This window comes from Archocentrus centrarchus, chromosome 6, assembly GCF_007364275.1.
Source record: "Archocentrus centrarchus isolate MPI-CPG fArcCen1 chromosome 6, fArcCen1, whole genome shotgun sequence".
NCBI classification, from domain to species: Eukaryota; Metazoa; Chordata; class Actinopteri; order Cichliformes; family Cichlidae; genus Archocentrus; species Archocentrus centrarchus.
This window is the reverse complement of record NC_044351.1, coordinates 30,373,107-30,395,587: the sequence shown is the minus strand read 5'-3', so window position 1 is coordinate 30,395,587 and position 22,481 is coordinate 30,373,107. Positions and strand designations below refer to the sequence as shown.

At 42.6% G+C, this 22,481-nt stretch overlaps 3 protein-coding genes across 7 annotated transcripts in view; 2 read left to right on the top strand and 1 right to left on the bottom strand.

The window, feature by feature from the left end:
* The window catches only part of LOC115781757 (cyclic nucleotide-gated cation channel beta-1), a 34,308-nt gene extending 23,292 nt beyond the window's left edge, over positions 1-11,016 (top strand). Inside the window, 7 exon segments of the mRNA XM_030731600.1 lie at positions 7,210-7,369; positions 7,458-7,555; positions 7,763-7,846; positions 8,038-8,156; positions 8,446-8,592; positions 9,207-9,405; positions 9,490-11,016. Coding sequence (XP_030587460.1) covers positions 7,210-7,369; positions 7,458-7,555; positions 7,763-7,846; positions 8,038-8,156; positions 8,446-8,592; positions 9,207-9,405; positions 9,490-9,729 — 1,047 coding nt within the window. The 3' untranslated portion in view covers positions 9,730-11,016.
* A 1,097-nt stretch (positions 11,017-12,113) lies between these two features.
* Positions 12,114-17,306, top strand: fbxl9 (F-box and leucine rich repeat protein). 2 transcript variants are annotated; one of them, XM_030731190.1, is made up of 11 exons: positions 12,114-12,462; positions 12,673-12,774; positions 12,881-13,015; positions 13,905-14,084; positions 14,231-14,536; positions 14,662-14,878; positions 15,322-15,479; positions 15,560-15,775; positions 15,860-16,072; positions 16,162-16,379; positions 16,472-17,306. In XM_030731190.1, the coding sequence occupies exons 1-11, from the start codon at positions 12,409-12,411 to the stop codon at positions 16,638-16,640; spliced, it is 1,968 nt and encodes a 655-aa protein (XP_030587050.1). In that variant the 5' UTR covers positions 12,114-12,408; the 3' UTR covers positions 16,641-17,306. The 2 variants fall into 2 exon arrangements, with proteins under 2 accessions (XP_030587050.1, XP_030587051.1); XM_030731191.1 differs by having other exon boundaries at positions 12,444-12,462; positions 12,710-12,774.
* Positions 17,307-17,796: 490 nt separating this feature from the next.
* elmo3 (engulfment and cell motility 3) overlaps positions 17,797-22,481 on the bottom strand; it is a 28,298-nt gene continuing 23,613 nt past the window's right edge. For 3 of the 4 annotated variants that reach the window (XM_030731186.1, XM_030731187.1, XM_030731188.1), the window contains exons 16-21: positions 21,224-21,387; positions 20,175-20,287; positions 19,975-20,079; positions 19,599-19,678; positions 19,214-19,294; positions 17,797-19,123 (exon numbers count right to left, since the gene is read on the bottom strand). In XM_030731186.1, the coding sequence (XP_030587046.1) occupies positions 18,911-19,123; positions 19,214-19,294; positions 19,599-19,678; positions 19,975-20,079; positions 20,175-20,287; positions 21,224-21,387 (756 nt within the window). In that variant the 3' untranslated portion in view covers positions 17,797-18,910. The remainder of the gene's footprint in view (positions 19,124-19,213; positions 19,295-19,598; positions 19,679-19,974; positions 20,080-20,174; positions 20,288-21,223; positions 21,388-22,481) is intronic. The other variant, XM_030731189.1, reaches the window with a different exon arrangement.

Below are 22,481 nucleotides of genomic sequence, written 5' to 3'. Positions count from 1 at the left end.
ATTGTCATCAGCTTTCCTCTCCTTCACTTTGTAGACGTGGTTCTCCCAGTAGGACTGGATCTTCCCTGGGCCACCCCTAGGAGTGAGGTTCCGGAGGAGCACTCTATCACCGGGTTGAAGATCTCTCCCTTGAACTTTCTTGTCATAATAGGCCTTTCCTCGAGCTGCCTCTTTATTAGCAGTCCTGGCAGCAATTGCATATGCCTCCTGCATTCTCTTCTTCCAGCAGTCCACATAGTCATCATAATCAAGATGACTTTCATCCTTCTTTAGACTAAACAGCAGATCAATGGGCAAGCGTGGTGAACGTCCGAAGATCAGGTGATAGGGTGCGTAGCCTGTTGCCTCGCTCTTTGTACAATTGTACGCATGTACAACTTTCGCTAGCGACTCTTTCCAATCATCTTTTTCCTTGTCCTCCAGGGTACGTAGCATGGACAATAGGGTTCGGTTGAATCTTTCCACTTGACCGTTACCCTGTGGATGGTAGGGTGTCGTGTGTGAGCCCTGGATGCCAGACAGTTCCTTTAACCTTGCCATCAGCTTGTTGTCAAACTCTTTGCCCAAGTCGTGATGCAATTTGGTTGGGAAACCAAACTTGAGCGCAAAGTCGTTGAAGAGCTTGTCAGCGACTGTTTTAGCTGCCTTGTTCTTTGTAGCATAAGCCTGGGCAAACCTCGTGAAGTGATCCATGATGACCAATATGTACTCATATCCGTTCTTGCACTTTTCCAGGTGCAGGAAGTCTATAGACACAAGCTGGAATGGGTAGGTAGTATGGATCGGTGTCAGAGGTGCACGGGTCTGCTTACTCGGCTTCTTCTTCTTGAGGCATTCGCATTCTTTGGTGACAAAGTGTTCCACGTCTTTACTCATCTGAGGCCAGTAGAACCTTTCTCGAATGAGGTCTAATGTCCTTTCCACTCCTAAGTGGCCCATCTCTTGGTGCAGTTCCTTAAAGACCAATGGACGATAAGATTTGGGGATCAGCAACTGCTCTCGACGAGAAGTATACCGGCGCAGAATGCCATCTCGGTCTACCTGAAGCTTTAACCACTGCTTAAGTAGTGTAGCTACAGCAGGTGGTTCTGCTTTCACCTCAATTCTCCTCGGTCTTTGGTTCTGGGACTTGTACCAGAGGACTCTTGCCAGGACTTCATCTTCCTGTTGTGCTCTGCGGATCTGTTCTGGGGTAAAAGGCTGATTGCTGTTCTGGTCTTTTACCAGCTCAAGAGCACTGGCCTGGACGACTCCAATGCCTTGGCAGGGGTCGTTCTTTTCTATTGCCACCACTTCTATGGATGCACTTAATACTTCTTGACTGACCTCCACTGTGCAGTGACTCATGTAGTCGTCTATGTCCAGCGGCATCCGCGACAGCCCATCTGCATCGGTGTTGGTCTTGCCTGGACGATAACGTATGGTGAAGTTATAATCAGCCAACTCTGCAACCCATCTGTGGCCTGTGGCATTGAGTTTTGCAGTAGTGAGCACATACGTCAGCGGGTTGTTGTCTGTGTATACCACAAAGGATGGGGCATGATACAAGTAATCCCGGAAACGTTCACAAATGGCCCACTTCAGCGCCAAAAACTCCAATTTGCCAGAGTGCAGGTGGTACTTTTTCTCTGCTGGACTTAGGGTGCGGGAGCCATAGCCTATCACTCTCATTTTTCCTTCCTGTCGCTGGTATAACACAGCACCCAAACCAACTTGTGAAGCATCACAGTGTAACACGAAGGGCTGGGTGAAATCAGGGTATCCGAGGACAGGAGGCCGTGTAAGAACGTCTACAAGCTGACTCAGTATTTCCTGGTGGGAGCTGGTCCACTGGACAGGTGTGCGTGAAGGTAAGTGGCCTCTATTTTTCTTCTCTCCTCCTTTGTGCTTATCTGCTGGTGAGGCTGTAGAGTTGGTTTCAGGGGCTGGCGGACTAAGCAGGCTGTACAGTGGCTGGGCCACACGAGAGAAGTTGGGGATGAAGGGTCTATAATAAGACAGAAAACCAAGCATCTGACGTACTTCTCCAACAGTGGCAGGTGTCTTCTCCTTTAGAGCCCTTACTGGAGCCAACTCCGCTGGGTCCATGGTATAGCCTTCTCCTGTTACCAACCGACCCAGAAACTTTACACTTGACTTAAACAGTTCACACTTCTTCGGGGTCAACTTAACACCATGCTCCTTGTACCGCTGGAGGACAAGGCGGATGTGCTCTAGGTGGTTCTCGAAACTATCGCTGTGCACAAGATTGTCGTCCAGGTATGGGAGGCAGATAGTGTCTCTGAGGCCAGCCAAACAATGTTCCATGCTCCTCTGGAACTCTGCAGGTGCGGAGCTCAGCCCAAAAGGGATGCGCACCCATTCATAAAGCCCCCAGGGTGTGATGAAGGCTGTCAACGGGCGGCTTTCCTCATCCAGGAAACCCTGGTGGTACGCCTTTCCTTGGTCCAAAACTGAGAACCATGAGCTCCCACCCAGCGCATCCAACATGTCCTGAATCCTGGGTATCGGGTGGCGGTCTGGAACTGACTTGCGATTGAGCTCTCTGAAGTCACAGCAGAGGCGGAGACTACCATCCTTTTTCCGGACACACACCACAGGTGATGAGTAGGGGGATCGTGATGGTGTGATCCAGCCTTTGTTAAGCAGGTCTTGCAAATACTCCTTCACCTCTTTGTGCAGGGGCTTTGGGACAGACATGTAGGTCTTTTGCACTGGGCTTGGATCATGGAGGGTGATGTGCATCCTCAGAGATGGTATCTGGCCCACCTCATCGCTATCAAATGCAAAAGCCTCACATTCCTCTCTCAGCACCTCTCTTACCGCTGCCTGCTGACCTGGACTTAGGTGCTGGAGATCAACAGGTGGGTCCCATGACTCTGGCCTGTTTCCATACACGTTCTCTGGCTCAGGTGACTTGAGCGCTGCACTGCTTTTGGGTTCTTGTGTCAGTTCATTTACCTTTGTCTCCACGGTTGCTGCATAGACTGTCTTAACTGGCTCGAGGTGTCCAATCACCTTACGGCTCTCCAAGTAGGTGGTGTGGCTTGTTGTGTTAGTCACTGGGATGGGCACATATGGCACTTTTCTCTCTGGGATTTGTAGAAGTACCTCATGATAAATTATGCCCTCGGGTGGTGGGTCTGGCATATCTGGTGAGAAGAGCATGTGTTGACCTCTGGCTTGTGGACTAACATGTGCCCGCAGGTAGACTACTGTGACTTGGTTAGCTGGTAAGGGCACTCTCTTGACTCCTGTACGTACCACACCAGTCTCTGAATCTTTGCTGCTGTTCTGTACCAGCTTGACCATGTTGTGTGCCGTTTTCACAGTTATTTCAAAGGCTTTACTCACTTTGTGTGCAAGCTGTTTCCTTCCATCTTTTGTACTTCCATCTTTCTTGTTGACAATAGCCTCTATAACATTATAGCCAATGATGGGGTCACTGGCTACAGCTGGGTCACTTGATACTAATATCGGGACTTGTAGATTATTTACTTGGGAAGAGTCATTATCTAGTCTGAAATTGACTTCTATCCAGCCAATGTAGGGGATGGGCGTGTCATTAGCGGCAAAAACTGTCAGCGTCTCATCCTCTAACAGTTCTGAAATGGGCCGAATAACTGTGTGGGGAAGATTGTTTCGCCGCCAGGTGTCATTCACTATGCTGGACTGTGCACCTGTATCCCACAATGCTTTGACTGAATGATTGTCCATGAAACAGTTCACCATGCATCTTCTTCCTACCAGACTCACCAAACGTGACTGACGTCGGGGGGGAAGGTAGTGAACTTCAGTTACTGCTGATGAGGCACTAGGTGTCTCCTTCGGGGCTGGTGCTGGTCTCGACTGTTTGTTTTGGGACACGTGGTTTTGGACTACTGATGGTCCCATCTCAGCAGTCCCTCTCCGTTTCCCGACGGCTGTCTTGGTGTTCGGCATCCACGAGAGTAGTGGCCCTCTCGCCCACATTTGAAACAGTGCGAACAGTTTTCTCCTTTTCCTTCTTCTCTGCACTTTCTACAGCCTCTCTCTCGCTGTTTTGGTTGCATAGGGCGTGAACTGGTTTCCAGAGCAGCCGCAAACATCTGTTTCATTTCTTTGCGCAGCTCTTCTATAATCTGCTGTGTGTTCGGGCTGTCCGACTTAGTCTCTTTCCCTTTAACTGTCTTCACAGCCACTGCAGTAAGAGAATCTTTGGACACGGTGGAGCTCTGAGTGGACGTCGGAGTGACCTGGCATTCTGTTTGGAGCTCTTGCACCTTGGGAATCTTGGCTGCAGTTGACCTTTTACGTTTCTCAAGTCTTTCACCTTCCAACTTTGAAGCTTCGTTGACTCTCTCTATCAGTTCTTCATCTGTTATGCTTATGTTGTGAAGAAGAGGAAGTAACTGATACTTTATTGAATCACTGAGCAACCCGGTTTCAATAGAACGTAGAAACTTGCGCTGGATGGTGGCTCTGCTGTACAGTTCATCAGTCTCTTCGTTTGCTACCTTCCATAACAGTTTATCTTTTAGCTCAATGGCACGAAATACAAAATTTAGGGCAGTTTCTCTGGGCTCTTGGGAGATGTTGAGGAGCTGATGGTAAAGTTCTGTGGGACTGTCTACCTTGTAGTGACCCTTTAATATAGTGAGCATTTTACTGAGGGTCAGCCCACGCTTTATCTCCAGCATATCTCTTAGAGGCATTCCTGGGGTAATAGCCCTGATTACTGCTTCAACTACTTCAGCCTCTGAGTGTCCTCTCTCAACCCCCATTTCAATTTGGCGGAATAAGCTGAGATAGGATAATTTATCCCTCTGTCCCTGCTCTCCAATCTGCCCACAGATTTTAAACTCCCTCCTCAAGGTTACCTCTTGCAGAGTTCGTGTTGGCTCTGGCTGGGTTTTGGGTGGAGAATCTGTAGTCTTCAGTGGAGTGGCGCACAACCTGACATTCTCAGGGTCTTTCTTTGGCACAGACTCCTCTGATAGGGGTTTCTCAGATGACTGACACTCATTTCCACTTAAACTCTGGATGTATGTGGCTATGTCTGTGTAGAACTGTTCTACTTCATCCACTTCTTGAGCTTCCTCAATCTCATCAAACACGCCTTCTGCCATCTTGATGAGTGTCCTCTTGGTTTGGCTGGGAAGGCCTCCGCTGTCTAAGCCGGAACATTTCAATCGCCTGCAGACGTCCACGAGAGGCTCTCTCTCCAGCTGCCACAAAGCTGCACTCACTTGGTCTCGCAGAGGTTGCACCTTTTCCATCTTTGACTGATTGAGGGAGGTTCGTCTCTTGGGAAGGAGGGGCGGCTGGTGGTGTTGTGACTCACTAGCGCCACCTCCTGGCTGTGGCTCGCCAAAATATGTAGCACAGACGGAAATGATGGGCCTAGTCAGATCCCGTGCAACATATTTATTTTTTTCCAGACACTGTGGAAATACAGAGAAAGGTTTACTCTCGGAGCGCACTCGCTGTAAAGTCTGCCATTACAACTGACTAGCCTTCTTCTTCTGGCCGTCAGCTGCTTATGCATAACATGTTACAGTAATACTGTTAAACACAAACCATATTACTTCTAGACAGTCTCTCTGATCACCATACTGGTGTATCTGTAGCCACAGTTTTACACATAACTTTATAAATTCACATAATAAACAAATTCTTTTAAGAACTCAAAACACACTGTTATATTGTATTAACTCTTCTTAAAACAAACTTCAGGCATGTTAAACTTTAGCAAACACAAACAAAATATAAATCCTTGCTTTAAAACACATAACAAGCATATAGAGTCCATAGACTTTAATCACGACTCAGTAACTGGGTCTGTACTACTACACAGCCCCCACTTGGTGCTTTAGCTTAGCTTTACACTTAGCTCTGATGTCATCTCATTATCCTGACACACTCACTCTGTCCAATATACTCTTCGCCAGCCACTCGTGCTTCTGTGCTAGACATCTGCTTCCTTTGACAGTTTACTCTCATCATTTTAGCTTTCACAAACAAACACTCGTCTGATTAATCGCCGCGGTCGCCACGGACGCGCATCCGCCATTCTACAATAACAGTGTGGCGATTTGATCCTACCAGACACAAACCTTAAGATCTACTCTTTAGCTCGATCTCTTTGACACTACTGGGCATTTATGATCTATTGCTACTGTTGTCTATCATTTAAGTGTTGTTTACAACCAGCTTACCTGTGGAAATACAGAGAAAGGTTTACTCTCGGAGCGCACTCGCTGTAAAGTCTGCCATTACAACTGACTAGCCTTCTTCTTCTGGCCGTCAGCTGCTAATGCGTTAGGCACCAAGCACCCCCTGCTGGCGGAACTACATATCAACCCAAAACACACATTTAGATGATTTGACAGTAACAAAAAGAGCAATAGTATTTGTCCCAAGCAAATGTGTCCTTTTTATAGAGTAAAAATTAAATGGGGGGGCATCTATTTCTCTACCTCTATCTACACCCAGGTGCCACACATGGACTGTGCCTCTGCATGTACAGTGCCGTGAACAAGTATTTACCACTACCACCACTAACTTACTAACTAACCACTAACTTACTAACACAGCATTTCATAAAAAGAACATCATACCAACAGTCAGAGATTTGGCAGTGTGATGATCTGGGGCTGCTTTGCTGCTTCGGGACCTGGACGACTTGGCGTAATCAATGGAACCATTAATTCTGCTCACTATCAGAAAATCAAGGAGAATGTCCAGCCATGAGTTTGCATCCTGAAGCTCAAGTGCCCTTGGGGTGTGTAGCAGAGAAATGATCTGAAACCAAAATGAAGGTTTTAGCTTGGCCTGTTCAAAGAATGGACTCAAATCAGATTGAGATGCTTTGGCATGAACTTAGACAGGCTGCTGATGCTTGGAAACCCTCCAGTGTGGCTGAATTAAAACAATTCTCCAAAGAGGAGTGGGCCAAATCTCCTCCACAGCGATGTAAAAGACTCACTGCCAGTTATCACAAATGGTTGATTGCAGTTAATAATAAATGAAATTATAATTTTAACAATGCATTTGTATTTAATCGGGTTTGATGATCTGAAACATTTCAGTGTGACAAATATGCAGAAAACTTAGAAATCAGGAAGGGGGCAAATACTTTATCACGGCACTGTATTTAACAATAAAACCTTCTGTTTATTTCAGGATACTAATAATCTTCATTATGCATTTTGCTCATTTGTCTGTCAGATGCGTGATGTTGTTGGTGCAGCCACAGCAAGCCAAACCTACTACCGCAGCTGCATGGACAATACTGTTAAATACATGTCCTCCTACCGCATCCCAAAAGATGTCCAGAACCGTGTCAAAACCTGGTATAACTACACCTGGCAATCACAAGGCATGCTGGGTAAGGAGGACATGATATATTTGCATGTATCTTATACGTCTGACCTTTCAATCATACTTTACTCTTTGCTTCTTCCTTTGCTATCCAGATGAGCAGGAGCTGCTGATTCAGCTGCCAGATAAAATGCGCTTGGACATAGCGATAGATGTCAACTATTCCATTGTGAGCAAAGTCCCTCTTTTTCAGGTAGGAATTCATTTAAAAAAATTGAAACAATAGCAGGGTGTGCATGAGAGAGATTGGTTTTCTTAAACACATGATGCACAACAGTGAGTATATCATGTGAATGAAAACCCTTTCCTCAAAATTCTGTTTTTTCATAAAGTTGGTCAGCTCAGAGATTGCAGAAGTGATGCCGAGGCAGTTTTTTTTTTTTGCGTTCCCTCGTTACAGGGTTGTGACAGACAGATGATTTTTGACATGCTAAAAAGCCTGCGCTCTGTCGTCTACCTCCCAGGGGATTATGTCTGCAAAAAGGTACATTTCTCCATGTTTTGATGATCAGAATCAGAAGGTTTTATTGCCATATGGGTAAACAGGTTCACAAGATTAGGAAATTGCTGCTGTGGGAAATGTCAAAATGTTTTGTTTTGTTTTTTAAAGGTTTTATTATATTTTTCTTTTGATCTCTTTCTCATCATTTGGTTCTGGTATTTTGCTTGTCTAAGGATGAGGTGGGTCGGGAGATGTACATCATAAAGGCAGGAGAAGTGCAGGTGGTTGGAGGCCCTGATGGGAAGACGGTATTTGCCACTCTCAGAGCAGGATCGGTCTTTGGAGAAATCAGGTAAAAAAGGCAAAATCAGGTGAAGAAGACTAAAGGTTAAATATGCTTTTAAACAAAGTTACAGATTACAGTTTGCATCTTACACGGCATTCACACATGCAAAAAAACGTATGGACAGAAAAAAGTTGGCAGCATAAGATAAATTATGTTTGAAGATTGTGTTTCTATACATAAAATCAGAGCTATAGCATTTATAAAGTACCTCTGCTTTCCTGAAATCTAAATGCCTTATCTCTCAGAAAATGCTTTTTTTTTTTTTTTTTTAACCATAATGATATTTATTTGGCAGTTTGCTTGCAGTTGGTGGAGGTAACAGGCGCACAGCCAATGTGATTGCTCATGGCTTTGCCAATCTATTCATCCTGGACAAAAAAGACCTGAATGAGATCCTGGTCCACTACCCGGAGTCCAAGAAATTGCTACGCAAGAAAGCCAGGTTGAAAATGAATGGGATTTGTTATTATTAACAATTGGTGTCATTATTATTGTCATAACTGTAATTTCTCCTGTATTTGTCTTGTATATGTGCCGTATGAATTCCCTTCATTGCCAGATGCTCAAAATCAGGCTTACATAGCAGCTTTGTCTGCATGTATTTAACAACAGGGGGTCAAGCAGTGATGCTGCATTAACACCAATATTCTTTTCTTATACATCTTATTCTTTCTTCCTTTCCCATTGGAGCCTAGAACTGCAACTTGTCATACTGACTGGGGACAATCACCCAGTTCTTTTGTTTAATCCTCAGACATGCTTCAGACCAAGCCTCACAAAAGTTACCACATAGGTTATTAGATGTTCAAGACCGGTTTCTATTGCAGTCAGCTGAAAAACAGTGAAGAGTGAGATCTCTTCTCAGCAACCTCTTCTGACTCTTGATCTCCAATAAGCAAAAAAGTCACTGTATTTCCAATCAGTGCTTTCAGCCACCCATGATGAGATCAGGTTGCCATGGCTATTGCATCCTGCTGAACTTCTTGCCCCCCTTTTCACTGCTTACAGCTACATTTACAGTTATTGTTAGTCTGATTGTTCTTGTCTCAAACACAGGAAGATGCTTAACAAAGGAAAGAAACCTGAGCCAAAAGAAGAGACTAAGGAGCCCCCTCAGGTGCCAGCAGCTCCTGTCAGGGCAGAGACTCCCAAACTGTTGAAAGCAGCTCTTGAGATGACTGAGAGATCCTCTGGACTTAAAGGAGCTCTGGCAAAAGTCAAAGAGAAGACCAACAAGTCCAGCATCTCCTTACAGGTAAACATGGCCAAAACCTGAGCTAACCAAACAAAGGATGTGCCTTAAATGGAAGATGTATTAACTGTTCTCTTGTCTTCTCAGCCATCCATCTCCTCCCCTCTCCCACCTCCATCTCCTGCCTCCAGCTTGGAACCTGACAGAGACATGGACACGCCATCACCCATCTCTGCCAGCTCTGCAACATTTCGCTCTGCTTCCCAGTGCCGGTACTCTGCAATGCCACAGTCAGCATCACTGTGCCACAGTGGCACAATCACAAAGGAGGCTATCAGTGATGATGAAGGAAATGATTGTGGGAAGAGAATAGAAAAAAAGATGTGATTATTTTCTAGAAGATGAGTGAAAGAGAGTTGAAGGGGTGAAGGGAGGAGGGCTTCTGTCTGCACTTCAGCCTGAGAAAGTGTGAGATAAAGCTGATGAAGGACATAAGGACAATGATCACTAAATAAACCCTGCTGAGTACAATGGGACAGGTCAGAGGAGATTATTGTGCAAAACCTTTAGCTTATTGTTGTCAGGCTGATTTGGACAACTAAATATCACAGCTGCAATGTATTCCATCCTGTACCATGTTGCACTGATGGCCCATTTTCTACATCAGAGCCTAATGCACTTAACACACTTTGTATCCACTACATGTTGTGACTGTCTTAATTATGTGTTTTAGTTTAACTAATGTAACAGGATCTACGAACCCCTTTGGAGTTGAGACACATTATCATTGTCTACACTGAATTTACATCACAAAATTCATGGTAGCTGTGATGAGTAAATAAGTTCAACAGAACTAAACTTCTTGTTTATCTGCGACATAAAAAAATGAGAATGTTTTTGCTGTTGTTGTTTGCTGGATGTTTACTAATTCTTTTGTAAACTTCAAAGTGCAGTATGCCTTATATGTTTGACTTTGCGTTGTGCTGGTGTGAGTAGTGCGCTGACTACTGTTTTTGATTTGAACAAAGCTATAGGGTAGTTATAAAGTTATTAGCAAAACAGTGGTCAATGCATGAATCAAAACATATATTACTGATATTTGCATATTGTAACATAATAATGATAGCAACTTATCCTAACAGCAACACATTTTACACCCTGATACTGTATATATATATATATATATATATATATATATATATCATTGTAAAGCAAACAGTTCATCACTGTTGACTAAAATGTAGCTTATTGATGCATGTAATTAACACTTTACTACTGTTATATGTTTCCTTTATACAATAATGTAAATATATTTGTTTTTGTATTTATTTAGACTGCAAAAAATTTAATTTTGCCACTAATGTTAAATCATTGTGCTGTTTGTGTTGTCACAAGATATACATTTCCTTTAGAAATGTTAAATGTTTAATTTGTGCTGTAAATGCATTATGTATCACACATCATCCTTTTTGTGTATATATGTACTAATCTTAGCCTGAGGAAGGGCCACAAACCAGCTAACCATACTGCCAGACAATCTGTAGAAAGGAGTCTAATTTATTTCTTCAGTACGAACAGGACTACAGCCGTGAAATTATCATGGATGAAGGCCTGTTTTTTTCTTTCTTTGTTTTTTTGTGTGAATTTGATTCAAATAAATAAATTTTCAGCATATCTTAGCATCTTTTTTTTTTTTTCTTTTTTTGTTTTCGACATGGTTTACAGGTCAAAAAGGGGGGGGGGGGGGGGGGGGGGGATAAACTGAAATCACAAACCGAAGTTAACCTACATTAACCGAAAAGGAAGCAACAGATGGGTGATGAAAGTGAAACCAGTCAGTTCTGGTTGTTTAAGTGCTAACCACACTCAGGGTTGTTTTCTATAAATACCATACTAGATTAACTTTTTTTCCTTTTTGTAAAATATTGCAGTGGTTGATGTTCATTTATTCAAGTTCAAATCATGTACAAATCTGAGATACCTGTACTTGAGGAATTTTTTTTTAAATTAAACTTTCTATTTCCACTCCAGTTCAACATTGTATTATTTATTCTTATTAATCTTTAGTAACTATCTACATCACCATATAAGACGCATAAAAACCTGAGACTTGTTTCTCTAAATTAAACTCTAACAGTACATTAACTGAAACTATCCATTAACAGGAAATCACGCATTGCAAACATTTCATGTCTCCACCTTCACTGGAGGATTTGATGCACTTCTCTGTGATTATTTCAATAATTTTAAAATGTGCTTTTAACAAATTGTAAGTATGTAGTATTTGTTGGAGAAATGAATAATAGGTCTGGGTAATAGGGGTCTTTCCGTTCTCAGAATCTTTGCAAGTAAATACAAAAATAAATTAATTCTTAATAATTAATCTCCACAATAAACAGTTATTATTTGCAGATACTTTCCCTCACACAACAGGGGAGTTTTGTACGAGAAGACTTTTTGAATACTTTTGCTATATTTTCAAAACATTTTCACTGCGAGAGATTTAGTATTTTTTACAGTGTGTCATTTCTCATTTTAAAGGATTTAAATAACTCCACCACTTTGCAGCGATGTCCTTTCATTTAAATACCGTACACCTAACCACTTCTTCTGTCAAACCATCGCCTGAGAAGAAATGCAGTAGTTTGTATGGCGGGTAAACAACATGTTTTCCATTAATTTAGGTCAAAGCGTGTCAGCCACGCTGGAAAAACCGTCCCACAAAACCCCGCCCCCTGACGTCATTCAGCGTCTTCTCTGCGGTCAGCTGATCCCGCTGAAAGGGGACTGCTGACGGGAGCGTGCACGGACCGTAAATGTAAAGTGGCTTTCACGGAAGCGACAGTCGGGAACGCAGTTCTTCATTAGCTTCCAATGAAAGGACATTTGTAATTGTAATTATTAGTTAACGGATAAGAATGAGACGGTTTTTCTGTACTGTAGAGACATTAGCATAAAAGCTAAAGTTAGTTCGCGACGATGAAATGAACTCAGGCAGATACTGTTTGGCTAGCTTGAGTCACTGGAGATGGTCTTGAGGTGTTTATAATATCGAAGGAGACTGAGATGGAAGACAGCGATGGGGAGGACGCTCTAGAAGCACCTGGGCTTCCACTGGAGGTGAGTGCATTTTCCCGCTAATAGAAACCCAGTGCTTACATGCCAGTAAGACTACAGTGACAATAATCTAATGGCAAACAGGCACACAGTACTTGTCAAATGGCAGTTATTGACTAGTTGAGTTAATGAAATGTTCTCAGGTGACCCTAGTCTGGATTTATCTCTTCCTGGATATATAATCTAATGCTCAATTTGCGTCTCATTCTGCAGATCATCGTTTACATCCTGAGTTTTCTCCACGTTTCAGACAGAAAGGAAGCCTCACTAGTCTGCCGCAGCTGGTACATTGCCAGCCAGGACCCAGGTTTTCAGGTATTTCACTCCACGCCAGAACAGAGACCTGCTGCATGAATTTGCATAACAAATTGAAAGGTGACTGCGGACAAGTGTGCACAGTCTTTGTTTTTGTTTTTTGCAGAAGAATGTCACTTTCCGTTTCCCTGCTTCAACTTCCTCCCTGGAGCTGGTCAGGGGTCTGGGTCGAAAGCCACGATGCAACCTGATAATCAGCCAGCTCGATGGCTTCAGTATTTCCAAGTCGCTGCTATTGGAGGTGCAGTAATCTGATGAATTTAAAAACAGTTCCTGTTTAACACATATGGATGCTATAGGTGGAATATAGTTACATAACCAAATTAGATACGGGGGGGGGGGCTGAATGTTGGGACTTGTTCAGCTATAAAAGCTGAAGAAGTCCCAACATTCAGTCCCCCTTTTGTAGCTAATTTTGTCATGAAAGTCTATTCCAAATGTCATGTGATGATTTTTACACAAACCCACAAAGAGTTGATCACACACTTCCTGGTAGGTTCACATAATTCCCACACCTCCAGGGCTTATGAAAACCTTTTTTCCTTTTAAGTAGTTTTGTCTGGACTTAAGTCAGCTCAGAAACACACACGTTATCCTCAGTGTTTAAATTGTATAACAGCTTTATTATTTTAATTTCCCATCACACTCACAAACATGTGACGCAGTCATAAATACACGCCTTGGCCCAAAGCTCAGAACAGCCACAGTTGTTGCTTAGTACTGTGATATTGCTTCATTCTTATCACATTAATATGTATCCCTTTGTGTGTGAACGTGTAAGCACTAAGTTTCCCATTGAACACACGCTGCAGTGCTTGCCTGACAAGATAAGGATCAGCATGTTGATTTAAAAATTTTTTTGTGGTAATAAAACCACACACGGTGACCATATATCATTTTTTATGGCATGCAGGTGTTATTATTTTATGATTTTTTTTTTTATGATTCTTGTTCATCCAGGTAAAAGTCTTATTAGGATTAAAATGCCTTTTCTCAAGAGAGACTTGGCCAAGAAGGCATTGTCCACTCTCATATTCCCAATAGTTGATTTAAATAGCAGTTGTATTACATTTGCTTTGCTCCTACTTATGCCTGATTTCATCATTTCTTCTTTCTGACTTCCACTTCAGGTGGGCCTTTGCCTTGGCCCTAAACTGGAGAGCTTGGCCCTGCCTGGTAGCAGTATAACAGAGGCCTCCTTGTTGGCCCTCCTCCCTCGCCTTACCTCCCTCCGCAGGTTGGATCTCAGAGGCCTGGACAGCCTCTTCATGTCTGGAGCATTCCTCTCCAGGGAGGAGCACAGACAGCAGGTGGGTGCAGATGGGCGATAGAAAATCATAACAATTCAAACAGTACATTTTATAGGGCTGAATACAATGGTTAAAATATGACCTTCATTTAAAAAACAAAAACAAAAAACAGTAAAAATGTGTGAATAATAATAATCGGCCTCCAGGTGCGCTCAGCGCTGAGTGGTCTGGAAGAGCTGGACCTGTCTGACCTGCGCTACCTGTCTGACCTCACCTTCAACCGGCTCACAGGGTGCACCCCGTGTCTCCATCGGCTGTCACTGGCTGGCTGCCACATCGCTTTTGAGTTTGACCCATATCGAGGGTGCCCGGTGGGAGCCGTTGAGGACTCTTCAGCTCTGCTGTCACTAAGGAACTTGAGGAGGTTGTTAATAGAGCAGAAATCTACCCTCATAGCTCTGGACCTCAGTAGAACCTCCATCACCCCTGAGTCACTGCGCACTGTTGCACAGGTCAGGAAGCTGTGCAGAAGAGCTTTTATTTTTTTGATTGAGCACTCTTGACAAATTTTCACCAAGAATACCTCCACTAATAGCTCACCAGATATTTAAGATCTGTTTTGTCCTCTGTGTTCCAGGTTCAGGGTTTGATTTTAGAGGAACTGGTTCTGCACGGCTGTAAGGAGCTGACGGACTACTCAGTGGAAATTCTGGTGAAGCATCAGCCAGGCCTCCAGAAACTGGACATCAGTGGCTGCACGGAGCTGACCAGCAGGTCTCTAGAGGCCATAGCGCGAGGCCTAAAGTCACTGACCCACCTCTCATTGTCCCGGGACTGGAGAATCACAGAAAAAGGTATCGTTAGTACATTTGTTGTTTTTTGCACATATATCAAAAATTCTAACCCAGTGTGATCTGCAGCCCCCTGGTGGGCTGTAAAGGTATTACAAGTAGGCCATGTTATTTTACAACAAAGAAAACAATTAAAATAAACTTTTTTTCTATTTTTAATATTAACATTGGAATGGCCATGAGTGAAATAATTAAAATCAGCATCTATAGGGGTAAGAATAAAGTACTAATGCACTTATCAACAGTTTTTTTTTTTAATTGAATGGAATTGCAAGCAAGTTTATTATTATGCTCAGCTATTAGTTTCACATTCACAGCTCATCACACTGCCCCCATGTGGCCAAAGCAATTAATTAATATGGGTCCAAGTTGTGATTAAGTTTATCATCTTCTCATTTGATCCATTTTAATGCATGTTAATGATGTCATCCTCATGTTACCAACAGGCCTCTCTGACCTGCTCTTGTTGCCGTCCCTGAGCTTTCTGGATCTGTCTGAGTGTCTGCACATCAGTGGAACAGAGATGGTGAAATGCTTAAAGGGATCCAATGCTGCCAGAGCACAGCTGGAGACGCTCAACCTCAAGAGCTGCACTTACTTTAGGGTCAGTCACTGTCTGTGTCAGCGTGCTTCATTTGGTTTAAAAACAGACAGAAAAACTTTACTTTATCCGTTTCATTTTAGAATCTTGCAGTTTTCTCTCTCGCCCAGCTGCTTGGGGATTCTCTCCGCGAGCTCGACCTGACCTCATGCATCAATGTGACTGACCTGTCTGTGTGCGCAATTGCCACCTACCTGCAGAAGCTGGTAGTGCTGCGGCTCGGCTGGTGTAAAGAAGTTACAGACTGGGGTCTGATGGGAATGGTGCAAACAACCAACTGTGAGCCCGACGAGGAGACGGTGAGAACCACAGCTTTCTGTTTTGTTCTGCTCTATCCACATGGTTGAAGATATTGTTATTATAATTCCCTCTCTCTTTGACAGGGAGACAAGGGCCCCAGGTTCACCCGGACTTTCGGCAACATGGGCTTCTTCAAGCCTCCTCGCTTGCCTTTTGAGGAGCGACCCAAGCTGGTGACTCAGAATGACCTGGAGCAGTTCAAACAGCAGGCTGGAGCGTCTCTTTTAGCTCTCAGCAGGCTGCAGGAACTGGACCTCTCTGCCTGCTCTAAACTCACTGACAGCAGCATCACTCAGGTGGGAGAATGACAGGCAGCTGGATGTTTCAGTTTGGAGCACGAATGTAAAATATTTGAATGTTTTTTTTTTTTTTCTCCTCCTCTCAGGTGGTGCATTTCCCAGAACTCCACCGTTTGTCTCTCTCCATGCTGCCAGAGATCACTGACGCCAGCTTGGCATCGGTAGCCTGGCATTGCCGCAGTCTCACTAGCCTGGCGCTCAGCCACTGCCCAGGTATCAGTGACTGTGGAGTGGCGCAGGCTGCACCGTATCTCCCCAGACTGCAACATCTCTACCTCTCCTGCTGTAATAACATCACTGATAGGTGATTTGCACACAAACCCTGCAAGAAGCTGCTGCTCATCAAAAAGTCTACTGTAAGTGAATTGTTAAACTCTTTGCATTTAAATCCTGCAGATCTCTGTTCCTCCTGGTCCAGCACTGCAAGCGTCTAAGGACACTCGACATCTCAAGGTGCAGTAACATCTCCACAACGACGGTGGACCTCCTCCAGTCACACCTGCCCTTCCTAGAGAACATCCACTACAAATTGATAGGTGGGGCTGATCATGCCCTCGCCCTCTGATTGACTGACTGCTCGAACTTTTAAAAAGAATAAAGTCTGCTGACCAAAGCCTGCTCCGAGTTGAGCTTTTGCACATTTCAGTGTTTTGTACAAGAAAAAATATTGCTAAGTTTAGAGTGGGACCAAATTATGTCATGTTTTAAGTAATTTAAAAAAAATATTTGCTCCTTTCTGTGGAGCTGGCATCACTGGATGTAATGATTGTTTTGCTTCATCACTGAGGGTACAGAGTTCATCAAATGAAGGCATTTCAAGGTGTCACATTGTGAAGACAGTGACACACAAGCACCACAGTAAGAGGAAATATTTAATATAAAGTGTCGTAGAAACAAAAGATTGGGTTTTGTTATATTTAAATTTTTTTTAACGTCTTGTGGTGCTTTTATTCACCTTAAACGGTTCTCAGACGTATTTCTCAAAAGAAAATACATGTCCAACAGTTAGGAAATATAAGACGGTGGAAGAACATAAACATAAGCAGAACATCAATCCTTGACTATATAAATATATAATTGATGATTCTGGACAAATGTCATTTAAATTGAGTTGGAGACTACTGATGCCAATGATGCTCCAGTTTCTTTATTTCCCATGAACAAATAACCCCAATAGCATTATTTTATTTCCCATGCTGGAAATAAAATAAAATTTTTCTCAGTAATATTGTTAAAAACAATGTAGGATGAGACACTTGCTAAAGCAGGAACAAGGGAGTGAAAGAGCTTTTCCCAACTTTATAATTTAGACTAAAATAAAGGTAAATGGCAAAAATCCTGCAAGTGGGCTACTCTGTGAACAGTTGTCAGTGAGCATGCTTCCATGTACTGTATTATCAAGCAACTCGTGGTTTTAATTGCTAATGGCTTTGGGTTTTTTTTTACTGCTGAAGTTGATGTGATTCTAAATATGATGCTGTGTCAAATTTTTAGAAAGGGAGTCATATCAAAAGTAGACAAATAAAAAAATTTCACAGAATGTTTTCTTAGCCAACCACTCTACAGAAATAATATCCCTTTATATTGTAACTGTAACACTGTACAATCTACTGAGGGAGAATTCATTCTAAACTTTAAAAGAATCAATGAGTGTACAAAAGTGTGGCTTTTTAAAGATAAACCAAAGTTTGACTAAACAGATTTTTTGCAGTATAAATCAAACTTTTTATTCATGTGAATTCACTCAAAGCACATGATTCAAAGTGAACATTATCCCAGAGGTTTGTGTGTCAGGATGCACTGTGGAGGACAGCTGTGTTGAAATGAAATAAATCTCCTTAAAGAAAAGGCTGAAAACACTCAAAAATCAGTCCGTCAGTTCTTAAGTAGCTCCTCCAGGTGTCGCCACTGAATGCCTGGTGAGTGTAATGCTGTGACAGAGCCCGGTGCCTCCATCGTGTTATCAAAATCAGTTTTAGAGTTAAAATGAGATTTGATGCGAGGCACTTCAGACAAACACAAAGATCATATTTTGCAATTGGTACCATGATTGCGACAGAGGTAAATTTGCCTGTTTGCAAGAAAGAATTTTTTAAAAATGACTGCTTATTAATGCAGCCATATAGAAATTTTATAGCATCTCTTCTCCACAGTCCTGCTAAAACCCATATAAAGACAAGTGCCTGTAGGTATATGAAGCAAAATAATGTCCAACATTGAAGACCTGCTGTCTTTCATATGGCGGAAATGAAATGACACACAGCATATTGTGAGAGAGCACTGTGTTGCAGTTAATGCCCGTTATTAAAAATAAAAGGAAACGCAACAGAAAAATACCAGAATTTAACAGAAATACAGCCTTTCCACACAGGAGTATACCTCATACATATTTAGACATATATTTATATTCAAAAATATAAAATGATTGTAAAACAAATGTAAAGTACCATTATTTGAGTGGTTATATAAAAGTAAAGAATTTCATTTTCCCAGTACCTGTGGTTTTTTTTTGTTGTTTTTTTTGAGCTATGTGTGAAGATTTCAGTGCAGGGAGGAACAGAAAGAAGGAATGCTGAGCATCAACATCTGCATCATTAATACGGACAGTAGCCATTCAGTATTGATTTTCTCCCACCACAACTACTAATGTGGTCCGAGTCACTTCCCGCATCTTTTCTCCTGTTCCTTGTTTCACTTGGATGTTTTAAAAAAAAAAAAAAAAAAAAAATCCTAAAGAAATTCCAATGTCAGAGTTATGCACAGGTCAAATCACACCACGCACACACGTCTTATTTCAGACATACACACATATTTACACATTCACACATGCACGCTCTACTGCTCAGTCTGGCTGAAGTCGTAGCAGAAGTTGAAGTTGCTCGGAGGTTTGGGGACGGCCGGGGCGCTGTCGGGTATGGGAACGTTCTCCAGGTCTAGGAGGCGGAGCTTAATCTCCATAGACAGGAGGATCTCCAGCTCGCTCCGCATCGATTCACTGCTCATGTCCCGGCCGAGGAGCACGCTCAAGCCATCTGTCCACAGGCAGAACTGACAAGAGGTAGTGTAAGCCGGTTAGTTTGTATTCTTGCACAAAGAAACTGAAGACAGTTGAAAGCGTAGAGCAGCGTTCACACTCACATCAGTTCTGGAGGGGGCAATGAAGTTCAGGCTGTACTCCTCTACATCATATGTAATGCTGAATGCCAGATCGAGGACCTCCTACAGGGAGAAAGCACAGTGAGACATCAGCGGACACAGTGATCCTCAAACTGACCCCCTTCCAAACAGAAATAATGCCCATCGTCCGCTCTACCACAGTTATTGATCACTACCAATAAAAAGAACTAATTAAACGGGCAGCATCTTATTTTTTTCCCTTTACCTACTTAAGCCATGTTCATTTAGTTTAGTTTCCCCTTGGCTGTCCACAGCACCCTCTGCAGCAGCTCTATTCGTGGTTTAAGAACAACTGAACAAACAGGAGGTGAACATGAATCTAGTGAAGCAGAGGAAAGCAGCTGACCTTGTTCTGTTTGCCTTTGTTCTCCTTCATGTGAGGACAGTCTTTACCCGTCAGCAAGCCTTTGATATCTGCTACCGGAACTGGAGGAAGAATGAAAACACAGACATCGGGTTAGGGTTAGATATTTTATTAAGAGTAATTTTAATTATATGTAGGAGCCATTTGAGCCACTTCCTTTTCCCGTTTTGAATAATGGAAGGTTGTGCTTACAGGATTAAAGTCAGTATTAATGAGCCTGAGGAACTGCTCATGCTCTGCACTATGTACCAGGGTCTTCTTGGCACAGCTGCTCGATGATGTTCAGCAAATTGTTGAGTGGAATCAATTTGTATAATAAACTAGAATTAGAAAAGAAAAAAAAAAAAAAAGAACTCACTCTTCTCTTGCAGTGTTTCTATTGGTGGATTTTCCATGTCTTCCTCCACGTCACCATAGTGAAGCATTTTGTGATTGGGTGACAAACGACAGTACCACAGTTTATCTGACGAAATACAAAACGATGACATGGGTCAGCCTGACAGGACTCAGTCTGCTGTCTTCTAACAGTGTGTGAGACTGTGAGCGCTCGCCTCTCACCCTGTCTGCGTCGGCTGCTGATCTTTCTGAACATCGTGCCCTGACACAGCCTGTTGAGCCTCTGCTGGCGGATCAACTCGAGCAGCTCTGGCTTCAGGCGCTCTTTGAGTTCACTGGAAAGAAAAACACGCTAGCTCGATACAATTCTTAGAAGAAAAAAAAAGATTTGTCACAAACGGTATCTCACAAGCTGCAGTAAGGTTCAGTTACAGAACACTGTTACATTGTGTTTAGGGACAAACAGCGACATAATAAACAGCAGGATGACTGCTGACCCGCTGCTTTGTTCCATAGAGGTGGAAACTATTTGGAGTTGTCAGAGCAGCTGATCAGACAATCTACTAAACCAGAAACTCCATTTCTAAATGGCATCAGTTAATCTTCTCCAGAATGTGGGGCCAATATACAGGATGCTCAACCGAAACCAGGAACCATGTGGATCATAACCTGAACCTGAAAAGTATCAATTCTGATTAGCTGCTTTATCTGATAGCTGGTCTGTTTAAAAAGATGCTTCTATTCTTTTAAAAGATCTGATTTCCTCTGTTTTGCTTTACATGAATAAATCAATTTTGGATAGTATTTTATGAACTGTAGAGTTTGGCAGTTCCCTGACGTGCTGATAAAATAAATGACAAAGGTGACAAGTCAATCTGGGAACCAAGTGGCTATCATATGATCTGATGGAATCTGATAGCTTCTGCATTTCAGCAAATACCCTGCGATGGACAGCTGATCTATCCGGTTATCACCGTACAGTAGGCCTCAGGTCCCCTGCGACCCAAAAGCGTTTAAGAAAATGCACAAATGGATTTCATTACATACAATTCCCTCTTTTGCTCTCTGCACTGACTGTGTACCTGCATGCAACAAAAGCCCACTAAAACACGACTGTACAATACAAGTCATCTGCTGCAAGTGGACCGCAACCCAAATGCTTCCTATAGATTCTACATATTCATACACAGATATAGATTACTATAAAGTTGGTGTACATGCCACAGGTTTTAACTGACTGGGCTCTAGCATGTAAACTTCCCGACACTCACAGTACAGGTGGAGCGAGGGTTTCTTCCTGGTGCAGCCGTTCTGTCTGCCGCAGTTTGAGGATCTCGCTGTAGTTGAGAGCATTAACTTTGTTCTTGAAGAGCTCCAAGGAGGTCGGCTTACTAGCCAGAGTCCTGGTGATCTGCTCCCTCACCACCTGCATCACCTGGGGATAAAGATAGGTTAAATGCTTTGTTACATACTGGGTGAGATAGGGATTGTGTAGCTTTCCGTTTCACGCCTTTGCCTGACCAGTTCTTTTTTTTTAATGCACCAAATTCATATTGATTAATTTAAGGACATGTTAACCTACCTATTTAATGTGTTTGTATACAACCACTGACCATTATTCCTTAACGTGAGTGAAAGAAAAAGAGACTCCCTTCAGGAGCTAGTCAGTAATCAGTGTAATATCCACTCCACACACACATATATAGTATGATCAATGATGAACAAGCTGAGCAAATATTTTAGTTTAGTACCTTAAAACTGACTGTTCACCTGAAATTAAAATTTTAATACAGATTTAACAGAAAACTGTAGATTGATTTGAGGAAATCTGATCACGCTGCCTCATGGTGGCGCCTTGCCTGCATTTGTTGAACGATGCGATGATAACTTCCCCGACCTTAATGTGACTAAGACTGAAGAGTTAATCCCTAATTACAGGAAAGATCGAGGTAAACAAAAAGCGAGTATCATTCAGTGAAGGAGTCCAAATTGTGGATATTTATAAATATTTGGGAACCGTGTTGGACTCTCAGCTTACGTTTGATATAAACACGAGAGTCAGTGGTCGAACGAGGACAACGAAGAATTTACTTGTTGCAGAAGCGGAACTTTTTTTTTTTTTTTTTAAGTGTTTCTAAAAATATTTTATGTAACTTTTACCCATCTGTTATTGAAAGGGTTTTAACATTTTTAACATATGCTGGTTTAATGGGCTGTCTGTGAATAACAGCATTGTTAAAATCTGCTCCAAGATTACCGCAGTCCGGCTAAAAGACCTGAGCTTTACTTGGGAAGGAACATGCGGTTCAGAAGGCATCGATCTGAGCGCTTTCTCTCAAGCGATTTTATTGCTCTCAGGTCAGCGCTATAATGCACCCTTGAGAAAAAGAAACTGCTACTCAAATTCTTTCACTCCTTCTTCTATTAAGCTGCTAAATGTTAAATGTAAGGAGTAGTAGTTTGTTCTGATTTCATCTCTTTATTTTCTTATTTTCTCTAAGGCCATGTGTGGGGTTCTACTTTAAAGCT